Source organism: Epinephelus fuscoguttatus, linkage group LG15, assembly GCF_011397635.1.
Source record: "Epinephelus fuscoguttatus linkage group LG15, E.fuscoguttatus.final_Chr_v1".
Classification (NCBI taxonomy): Eukaryota; Metazoa; Chordata; class Actinopteri; order Perciformes; family Serranidae; genus Epinephelus; species Epinephelus fuscoguttatus.
This window is the reverse complement of record NC_064766.1, coordinates 16657912-16669821: the sequence shown is the minus strand read 5'-3', so window position 1 is coordinate 16669821 and position 11910 is coordinate 16657912. Positions and strand designations below refer to the sequence as shown.

The following is an 11910-nucleotide window of genomic DNA, read 5'->3' as shown; positions in this document are numbered from 1 at the left end:
TGTTATATTTGACCAGTAGGTCCTCCAAAAGCCAGGGCCATACTAGCCTGTACAAGTCACCCCCTTCACCAGGAATTTGAATCTCTCCCATCTGGACGTAGATTTAGAGTGCCCCAGGCCAAGTGCAATAGAAGTAAAAACTCCTTTATTCCCCGTGCAATAACTCTTTTAAATTCTGATATGTAAGGCACATGTGAAATTAGCACTTTAAATGACTGTTTTTCACTGTGGGTTTTATTGTTGTTATTGTGATGTATTGTATTGTTTTTATGTATTGTACTATTCATTCTGTGTTGTTTTAAATGGTCTGTCCTGACTGCAAGAAAAGTTTCCCTTTTGGGACAATAAAGTTACCTGACCTGACCTGTCACTGTGTACATGTCAGAGTAAAAAATAACAACATATTAAACTCACTGCAGGTAACTCATGAAAAATTAGAATTACCACCTTGTGATTTTGTTTATACTGGACAGGATGGGGATGAAAAACTCTAACCTGAAAAGTAACTAAAGCTGTCAGTCATATAGTGCAGTTAGAAGTACAATATTTACCTCTGAGATGTAGTGGAGTAGTGTACAGTTGCATAAAATGGAAATACTCAAGTAAAGCACAAGTACCTCAAATTTGTACCTATGACGCTACTGATGTACATATAGTTACATTCCCCACTGCTCCTCTGATTGACTTTGAGATTAGAATATACAGAAACAAATGGAGGCCTAAATGGTGTGTATTCTCAAGGTACACCTGTATTTGCATCTGTGCACAATAGCTTCTATAAGGTGTGTTATCACTCTTATCACGACATATGTTTGTTTTTATTTACTAATATGAAATAACAAGTCACAACCAGCTATTACTCACGAAATATTTAACAAAATAATTCAAGAATTCATTTGAAACTTTTTTAAAATGACACCAAAGCAGCAATAACATATCCATTTGAAAAGGAAATAATGTAGGATAATGTAAGTTTGTGATGTGCCACACACTTAATTTAATTTAATTTAATTTAATTTAATTTAATTTGCCTCTTTATAAGAAATGGGTGTGCACAACAAACTGATACAATCACTCAAAAATTAATTCATAACTTTTTATATAGGCCCAGTTAAATATTGCATTGATAATGTGTGGTTATCACAAAATCCCACAGCACCTGGACTTGCAGCACGCCATTTGAGAACCACTCACTTACTTAGAGTAACCACGGCTGAATTAACCCTAGGTTAACCTGCAGGGCACACACATGATGAGCAGTTCAAAGAATGGTTGGATTAAACTTTTATTTCAAGTACAAAATACTACTTTTTGTTTGTTTGTTTGTTTCTTTTTTTACAGTTTATATTTGATGTCTAAAAAACATTTCAAGATGTGAACAGAGCTGCACCCAGAATATAAAAACCAAAACATTAAATTCACCTAAGGTAATGTATGAAACAACTAGCAAAGCAAAAATACATTTTCTTTATCATCTATGTGCTTTTGCCTTTAGAATGCAGAGTTCATATAGATTACTGTCACCAAAATAGTAAATGAATGGCAAATTCTTGAGAAGATGCAGCTTTCGTATCTGTCTTCAGCTCTCTGCTCAGGCTTGTGTAGTTTTCTTCTTCTCACTGACGTATGAAGAACCAAGAGAAGTCACTGAGATGTAGAGCAGGAGAAAAAAACATCTCAATATGTGTGTGATGTAGCAGCTACATCATCACCAGATTATGTTTCTGTTTATGTCGATAAATCAGTTTAAATTAAATAAATGTTCTACATGTTTACATTTTGTTCACTTACACCATCTCCTTTAACTTGAAAACACCACAAGACAATAACACAGATCTCAAACCATGCTGATACTCATCCTCAAAGTATGAAACACGTTTACATTGTTTTGTCTGAAACCAGAAATTAGGGGTTTGCTGTAGCTGGAATCTGTAAACAGAGAAAGAGAGACTCACAGGAGAGACGCTAAATTAAACACAGATCAACAATGATAAAACAAAAGTAAACAGAGACATCCCATCTTGCTTTGTATCTGCAGGTGTTGTACCTGAAGGCAGCATGATTACAGACGTGACCTTTTTATTTATTAGTGTTATTCTACTTATCTGTAGCTTCACAGAGCAAACACAAACAATTATTAAGTCATGTCAGCGCTGTGATCAACACAAACTTCTGACAGGTATCAGCCTTACATCTAATTATTGACCTCAGGAGAGCCACTGAATCTGTGTTTGGCACCAAGCTAGCTTCAAACTGTCTTGTTTACAGATGAGTCCAGTTTTCAGCAGTGAAAGTAGATCTATTTCTTAAGTGAAACAAACAGTTCAACAATCTGAAAATAATCCATCACAAGTCCTGCATTCAAAATCCTACTGAAACTGTCCAGATGTCCCCGTCCAGTCCCATGGACAGAACTTTTCTAAGATGTGTAGATCACTGTCATCTGAAAATGCACAAACTCACATAATGGGATGTCTATAAGGTGTTTTACATCATCTGAAGTGGACTGCCGTCAGACGTGGGATTAAGTCCCACATCTGCAAGTCATAAGCAAGTCTCGAGTCATAACCTTCACGTCTTTAGCAAGTTCCAAGTGACTGTGGGGAAAATCAAGCAAGCCAAGTCAAGTCCTATAAGTCAAGCAAGTCGAGTCAAGTTATTAGTCAGGTCCCACACAAATCAAGTCCCACTCACAAACTCATAAAGGTAAGATAACATAAGCTACACCCAGTGGTGGAATGTAACTAAACATATTTACTCAAGTACTGTAAGTACAAATCTGAGTCTTTTCTTCTCATGCCACCATTTACCTCTGCTCCACTACATTAATCTGACAGCTTTAGTTACAAGTTACTTTACAAGCTAAGATTTTTGCGCACAAAAACGTATGAAAATATTCAAGTACAGCTGGAGGTATGAGTCAATTACTGAACTGACAGAAAGAAATGGGCACTATTTTGATAATCATCTGAGTTGACGCAAAAACATTTAAATTTAATAAAATACTTTATTCTTGAGATGAGGAGCCCTCAACAACATGACCATTTGTAAATCAATCAGTCATGCCCGCCGCGTGACCTTGAATTTTGTTGTTGGTTTTGTTTGTTTGTTTTGTCATATGCCTCCACAGATAATGGTGAACGTATTATTTTATGGATTGACTGGGGACCACGTTTAACAACAGCAAAACTATATCAAAATATCCGTTTATAAACTGTCACACAACTCATGCAGTATAACCAAAGTCTCATTTATTTTGTGCTTCACAAACACATAGAGTTTCACTAAAGCCTCACTATGTAAATGCAGGTGTTTGAGAATTATTGAGCATATGACTGGGTGTTTTAGCAGATGTTTAAATATTAAACATCCATATTCTGTTAAAAGCTTTCCCCAAATGTTCAATAAATTGTTTTCCATGGGCAAGAAATACAAAGTTTTCTTCTTTCAAGTTTTCTTCTTTCAAGGTAACACAGTCTCACTTACTGACTCATATTATGGGAGAAATATTCATTTAGATAGATAGATAGATAGATAGATAGATAGATAGATAGATAGATAGATAGATAGAACTATATAGAATAGAAAACAATTTTTAGATCAGTCAATAAATAAGTAAATAAATAAGTTAAAATAAATAAATAAGTAACAAAATAGAAGTATATGCAGCTAAAAAGAAAGATTAACAAAAATGAATATAAAAATAAACAATAATCCTAATTACAAAATAAAAATAATAAATACATGAATAAATAAATAAATTAATTATTAAATTAATAATAATAATAATAAGAAGAAGAAGAAGAAGAAGAAGAATGATAATAATAATGATAATGATGATAATAATAATAATAAAAATAACGATGATAATAGTAATAATAATAATAATAATAATAATAATAATAAAAGACAGTTCAATTAAATGCCAGGCTAAAAAGGTAGGTCTTGAGTTTGCTTTTTAATAATTTCAAAAGACAGATTCTGCAATTTGCATTGTAGAAAGGAAGAATTTATTTATTTATTTATTCATTTATTTTTACCGATGGATTTCCAGATTAGCTTTTTAAAAACATCAAATACTAATATTTAAAATATACAAGAGAAATATACAAGAATAAAATAAAAAAATATCAAAATTGCAGAAGTAAAAAAAAAAAAAAAAAAAAAAAATTAATTATATCCACAACACAGAGAAGTGAGGAAGAGGTTGTAAAAAATGTGCAAAACAGCTGCAATGAGTTCTGACCAGGGGACTCGTTAAGCAGACTTGTGAAACCACATGATCGCTTTGAAACTGATGGTGGTGAATTACTGGATAAAATATGAAATCACCTCCTCACTTTGTCACATTATCAACTTTTCCTCTCAGGTCAGATACACTCTTCACCATGTCACACACCGGCTGGCTCTTATTAAGGTATTTTACAGAAAGCACAGGTAGACTCAAAATCATTTATATTTGGGCCCAAACGTTTCCATGGTAATTATCAGTGCATTTTTTAGAAAAAAAAAACAAGCCTCTGCGGCACGTGCGTCATCGTTGGTTCGGTTTCAGAACGTAGCCGCTGCCTATATAGAGCCGCTCAGCCCAGATCCTGTCAGTGTACATCTCGCCACCCACAGTGTCAGATCAACACACACTTTGCCGGTTTACTGAGAGAAAAGATTTTTCTAACTCGATTCAAACAAGCACTTCATTATTGTCTACGATGTCTCGGTGAGTTCTGGTGTCTGGTGTCAGGGGAAATCAAAAGGACAGGACACCTGTCATTCACTGCTTTCAGCCACTTTCCTAAAAACTGATGTGTGTAGCTGACACAATTTCTACTGCAGGGCTGCAGCTAACAGTTAGGCTATTGTTGGTATTTTTTAATTAGACGATTCAATTGTTTTCATGATTAATTTTTTAATCAATAAAAATGTCTTTAAAATGCTTCAAAACCCAGAGACTCTTCAGTCAGCCTGTAAATTACACAGAAAGAAAGCAGCAAATCTCACATTTCAGAAGCTGGAAGCAGCAACTGTTTGACATTTCTGCTTAAAAATGACTGAAACCATTTATCTGTCATCAAAATCAACTAATTTACTTTAAATGTCTCAGCACACAAGTCTCCTTATTATCCTTCAGGTTTCTTGATCTAATTTTCTGCACATACTTTTTGTGTCATGTCTGTTGTGTGACTTGTGCACTAACATGCAAATGTCCCTTTTCAGTTCAACTGAGACTGAAGCTCCACTGTTCCCAGACACCACACAGTGGTATGGGCTCACTCCCCCAATCAGTGAGGATCTGCCTGAAGAGGCTGACTTGATCCACACCGCATCCCTGACTGAGATTTTGAGATCTAATGATGTTTTTGAGGACCACTTGGAGCTGCAACACAGGTATGACACACCTGTCACTGTTTCCATACAGTGATGAAACAGCTTGGAGTGGCAGGGCTCAGAAAGATGATTTTCAGTGTGTTAAAAAATGCTCTGTGTGTTTTTTTAATTTGCAGAGAGAGAGTTGTGAAACGACTGGAGTCCCTCTATAAGGAGTGGCTCAAAGAAATGTGTGTCCAAATGGTAAGACATCTTTATCTGTACTGTTTTGTCGTTGTTGTTTCAAAAGTAACTCCAGATATGACACTGAAAACATGTTACTGTGTTGTTAATACATTTTTATTATCAATGTTTCTGCGGTTTTAGAACGTACCTGAAACAGTCACCGCACACGTTGGCGGCAAGCTGGTCCCGTTTGGCTCCTATCATCTGGGGGTTCACTCAAAAGGTAAGTAGTTTCTGTCCTCAGTTGTGAGAGCATGTTAGAACTATGGCAGCACAGAAGTTCATGACTTTACTGACACATTTGCTGGCCATCAATTTCACATGTGACACCTAAATGTTGTAGTCAAGGGTCACACAGCGTGAACGTCCACTACATGGTGAAGATAGACTCTCCTCTCATATGAATCTGTGTTGTCCTGACAGGAGCTGATATCGATGTCCTCTGTGTCGGACCCGGTTTCCTGGAGAGGAAAGACTTCTTCACCTCCTTCTTTCAAAAGCTGAAAGCTCACGAGGACGTCAAAGACATACGGGTGAGTCTCTAAGTGATTCACTGTGTGCAAGTGAAGTGACATGTTTGTCCCCGTTGCAAGTGACTGACAGTGTTGTTGTCTTTAGGCCATTGAAGAGGCGTATGTCCCCGTCATCAAACTGTCCTTCGATGGAATTGAGGTAAAGTGGCCTTTGAGGAAAAAGTGAAAACTCTACTGTGTGCAATATCCCTCCATTAATGACTTGTCTTCATCATTGTTTCTGTGCTCCTGTTATTTTCCAGATTGATTTAGTGTTTGCCCGGGTGCAACGCAAAAGCGTCCCTGACAACCTGGACCTCCTCGACAACAACTTGTTGAAGGGTTTAGATAAACAGTGCGTCAAGAGTCTCAACGGTGAGCATCAGATTATATTCATCAGCATGGTTCAACATAGCTGCACTCCTCTCTGATGTTTTTGTGATGCAAACTGTGACTCTTTTTATATGTGAACCTTTGTCTTATTGTGTTCTGTAGGCTACAGAGTCACAGAGGAGATCCTCAGGAGTGTGCCCAACATTTATAACTTCAGGCTCACCCTGAGAGCCATCAAGCTGTGGGCCAAACGTGAGCTGAACACACACACCACTACTAGACTTTCTATCTTTGACATAGTACCTTAAAAATATTGATATTAGACAACATTTTCGATACCATGGTGATAAAATTGAGGGCATACAATACATTTAAAAACTCAGTTTGCAGCAGGCCAAAGCAAGAGAGCAGGCCATAGTCATCATCATCACCATCACGTAACAGTGTAAACTAAACTTTGTCTTCTTCCTCTTCAGACAGGAAGATCTACTCCAACATGCTGGGCTTCTTGGGCGGTGTCTCATGGGCCATACTGGTAGCCAGAATCTGCCAGGTGTACCCAAACGCAACACTGTCCACCCTGGTGACCAAGTTTTTCAAGGTCTACAATATGTGGTGAGTTGGTTTTATTGAAAGTCACTTTGTTGGCACTGACATTCACTGTAGTCAAGGTCACCTCACTTGATCATGAGTGAGTCTAGTTAAGGCCTCGCCAGTGTCTCTGTGGTGGATTGTCAGTGCATGTTAGTTTACATTTTGAGATGTCCTGAAAATGTTGTGTTTTGTGTCAGGGAGTGGCCGACCCCAATTCTGCTGAAGAGAGCAGATGACTGCCACTTCAACCTCCCTGTGTGGGATCCCAGGGTAAGACCTCAGCACCACTCTCATTAGCATTTAGGTGTAAAATCACGTCAGTCAGTTATTAAATCTGCTCAGAAGCACACAAAGCTGAAAACACTGTGTTCTTCTGCTTCTCCAGGTTAATGTAAGCGATCGCTTCCACCTGATGCCCATCATCACCCCAGCATTCCCGCAGCAGAACACCGCAGTCAACGTGTCTCCCTCCACCCTGACCATCATCACAGAGGAGATCCAACGTGGTATGTGGTCCACATCCAGGCCCTTTAGACTTCAGTTACTGTGCTGTAATGTTGGATTAAGTTGACAGGATTTAGCTTCAAATATTACAAGGATTCAACTCATGAAGCAAAGATGCACTTTTGTTTAACAAGTTGTCTCTTCCTCACTCACAGGCTTTGCCATCACAGAAGAAATCCAGCAGCAGAACACAGACTGGACCAAACTCTTTGAGAAACCAGACTTTTTTGAGAAATATGAGTATGTATTTTCACTAGCGTTGAAAATGAGGACTGCCACATTCAAAATACTCTCACATATACACCACTCTCTAAAATATGGACATTTCCAACTAGTGTTTACAATTGTTACATTTTCATATTTCAAACATATTCCTTGAGCCTTTTTTATTGTTTAAATATGCCTCCAAAAAGGCCGAGCTTTATATCTGATGTTTTATGTTCCTTTTGTAATAAAGATATTTATATGTATGTAAAAACGTAAACCGTGTGCAAATGCTCCTGTACTTCAGTACCCTATGTGCTCAAAATTAAATGATTTATTTCACATTTTGTACTATTTATGTACCGCACTGCGTGTTTGACTCTGAATTATGTCGACGTGAATCTGATTTGTTTTTACACATTGTCCTTTAAAGTGCATGAATTGATATTTCAGACTCTTTGTACGTTGCATAATGTAACCAGTATGGTTTTGCTGTTGTAAACTGACCTAACATGAACTGCTGAATGTGCTAAACTGACTTTTGCATTTTGCTTTTATAATCCTCACTGTTATTATTTATTATTGTGCGACTGATTTAAATTTGTATTTCACATCGTTTCAATTGCTGAATGTCACTTTCTTAATAAACGTGCAGACACGGTTTTACTGTTCGCTGTTATGGACTGAAGCTTTTTCACTTGATTTCAGAGTTTCTGTTATTTGTACTGTGTCTCTTAAATGTCCCGTTTAATAAATTCGCTGCGTGTTCTGATCTCTTTTTTAATTTTCGCAAATTTGTCCTGAAACTTGATACGGTTAAGGATGTACTGCAGTTACCAGCAGAGTCAGAAGTGAACAGATATGTTATTGAAATTTAGCATTAAATACACAAACACAGATTCATTACAGGAGCCCGTTACTTTCTAAAAACCTCAGCATACAGTTTGTCCTTTAAAGGGACAGTTCACCTAAAGATCAAAACTACATATTTCGTCTCTTACCTGTAGTGCTATTTATCAGTCTAGATAGTTTGCTGAGTGTTGGAGATGTCTGCCTTCTTTCCAATATAATGAAACTAGATGGCACTCGGCTCAAAGTGCAAAAAATAAATTTGAAAAACTCAACAGCAATGTCTCTTTCCAGAAATCATGACCTGGTTACTCAAGATAATCCACAGACCTTGTTGTGGGCAGTTTCATGTAGGAACTATTTTCTCTCTACCAAACTACACCTGCAAACCGTATCACTGTGCACCACTGAGCTAGCTAATGTTACAGCTCAGCTGATGAGGATACCATTAACATTTAGATTTCGCACTGCTATGAGCACGAGCCTCTCGCCCATGAGTAGATGCACACTTCCTTCTGCGTTGTGATTCTGTTTGCAGGTGTAGTTTGATTGAAAAAAAGTAGTTTCTACATGAAACTGCTCACAACAAGGTCTGTGGATTATCTTGAGTAACCTGGTCATGCTTTCTTTCCTCCATCTTTGTTCTGTAGCTTAAACCTGGTTTTAGTATTGATCGGAAATTGCTTCAAGTATGACTATTGGTAAAACACGCAGTATGATTCATGTAGTAGGATGCCGGCCTTTATATAAAGGCACAATGCCATTACACCTGCTGCCATTATTCTGTCTCTTATGTTTCAAGGCACTACATTCTGCTGGAAGCTACGTCAGGTACAGAGACGCAGCATCGTGAATGGTGAGCACACACAGCAAAGCACACAAGAAGCCAAGTTTCAGTCAAACTGGAACTAATGTAGGCTTTTTTTGTAAATCATATCTTTGGGAGAGAAGGCCTCTTGTTGTGTTTCACACTGAGGAGAGGCTGTTTTAATATCTGATTTTTACATATTGTAGTGCTTTGTGAACATGATGTTTTGCTTCCTGTGTCAGGGTTGGCCTGGTGGAGTCTAAAATCAGGCTCCTGGTGGGACGTCTGGAGAGAAATGTCAACATTTCCATGGCCCACATTCACCTGCAGTCCTTCCCTGGACCAAGAAATTGCAACGTCAAGTAAGGACATGTGATGATTAATTAATTAATTTCTCATTTCTACTAACTTGACTCTCAGTTTTCAGTAGCATCAAATTCAAATGTCTTCATATTGAGGTGTTGGATGTGTTAACTTAGTCAACTCATCGACCTTTATATCTGTTTCAGAGACAGAATGAGCACCAAGTGGCTGATCGGACTGCTCTTTGATATGAACGGGTCTAAACACCTAAAAATAGACCTGACCCTCGAACTCCTCTCCTTCAGTGATACAAGTATGCTTTCTGAACTTTTCCAGATTCAGTAGAAATGGAGCAATGCTGCGTGAAATTTAAATCCTATTTTCATCTTGTGCTGTTGCAGTCTACAGTCAGGCAAAGAGCTGTAACATGTACAAGGAGGAGATGACCGTATCGGCCACCTACATGAGCAGGAACAATCTCAGCTGGGAGATGCCTAATGGAGAGTGCAAAAGCGTTTACAGTCCAAAATTGAAGCCCACAGTGAGCCGCCAAGTCTCTGCCACTGCAGCAGCGAGTCACACACCAGCTGTCAGCACAGGCCCGGCAGCCACAAAGAGAAAAGGCTGCTTTGAGTCTGAGATGCCATCCAAGAAGGCCAGAACTGACACAGTACGCCAAACCATTCCATGATGTGAAAACACTGTTGGTGTTCTAAAGGGATAGTTCCACATTTCTAGAAACAGCAACTACAAAAAACATTATCCTTGTTCTCTGCAGGAATCTGTGTCTGCGGCTAAAGGCTCAGCTGTTCGACCACTGGTGCCCAGCAAAGCTGCCCCACCAACCACGACTCCACTGGCCAAAAAGAGACCTCGTTCTCCTCAGTCAGAAACTTCATCTAAGAAGTCTAAAGCTGACGAGGAGCCAGCCAAAGCCACCTGCTCTCAGTCCTCTGCAGATGTCGCACCAGGTGTCTCACTCAGTCAGAGATCTCAAAGTGCAATATCAGGAGGCACCAAGAGAAAGCGTTCTCCTGAGCGTGAGACACACAATGTAAAGGCTGACCTGGTTTGTACATGATAAATTAAGGCCTATTTGCTGCCCTGACCCAGTGTGTACTTAATAACATGCTGATTTGTTACTGACCTTTCTGCCGCTTCCCTCTCAGAGTCCACCCACTGAAGAGCTGTCAGGGCTGATTACTGACTATCTCAAGCCTGTTTCACCTGTAAGACGAGCCATCAAGCTCCAGCTGATCAGGTACATACACAGTGTTAAGAATAGAAACTTCTCCTCAGTCCCTCCAGCTGCACACACTTCTTCTGTTTTCTACTTGCGGCCCATATGAGTGACATCCTCACATACTTTTACATGTACATGCATTTACCTGATATAAACAGTGTGGCAGCTGATTCCCTTAATATATATATTTTTGATCGCACCCATGGGTGACCTGTTGAGGGAAGAAGTGTTACATGCAACTCTGTGAATGTGTAAATTTTACAGCCCTTTTTCTTTCTTGTGTCTCTTACAGAAGGCATAAACGACTCAGCTCCTGACCAAGAGGGGAAACAACATCCTTACCCTCCATCACCAGTCACCATTTATTTACTTCATTTTATTCTTATTGTTAAGTTTCCTTTGTTTTTTCGGGGCAGACGCTTTATAGTCTGAACCCAGCATTATTATTAGTAGTTGTAGTGGTTGTATTTCATTGTAAATAACTTGTGTTTATATTGTAATAAAATGAATTGTCTCCAAACTTACTGTAAACTTGACTGTATTTGCTCGATTGCACAAAAAAAAGTGAAAACAAAGGAAAACAGAGGTATTCGTTTTTGCAAAAACCCTCCTCCACACGTTAAAACATGGCACACTGTCTAAATAAAACGATAAACACTGTAATGTTCTGTCATTTTGATGCGATATTTGAGCTGCTCCGGGGTCGATCTGAGCAGCAATGTCAGGAACAACTTTAGGAAATTCATCCTACTTTTAAATAAAGCTTCAAAGATATGGTACTTCACCCTGCAGACTTTGAATTCAGGTTGCCAGAGTTACTTTGTGGTAGATTTAGTACACACATATACAGATTTGATTGAACCTCAGTGATGTCAGTGTAATTCTGGTGTTTCAGTGTCATTCAACAGCACAAAGATACTTTTAAATGCCGCCACAAAATGGCATATGGTATTCAATTAATAATTTCATCGGATCATGGCAGCAACAAAGCAACAAAACACTATAAAAAT

At 38.4% G+C, this 11910-nt stretch overlaps 1 protein-coding gene across 1 annotated transcript; it reads left to right on the top strand.

Moving 5' to 3' along the window:
* Positions 1-4624: 4624 nt before the first annotated feature.
* On the top strand, positions 4625-11217 carry LOC125901993 (poly(A) polymerase type 3-like). Its single transcript, XM_049598062.1, has 19 exons — positions 4625-4717; positions 5215-5385; positions 5502-5568; positions 5692-5773; positions 5974-6083; positions 6169-6222; positions 6326-6437; positions 6558-6647; positions 6872-7010; positions 7187-7259; positions 7375-7495; positions 7649-7733; positions 9349-9402; positions 9597-9716; positions 9864-9970; positions 10059-10327; positions 10436-10726; positions 10827-10918; positions 11193-11217. The coding sequence occupies exons 1-19, from the start codon at positions 4710-4712 to the stop codon at positions 11215-11217; spliced, it is 2070 nt and encodes a 689-aa protein (XP_049454019.1). The 5' UTR covers positions 4625-4709.
* Positions 11218-11910: the final 693 nt, after the last annotated feature.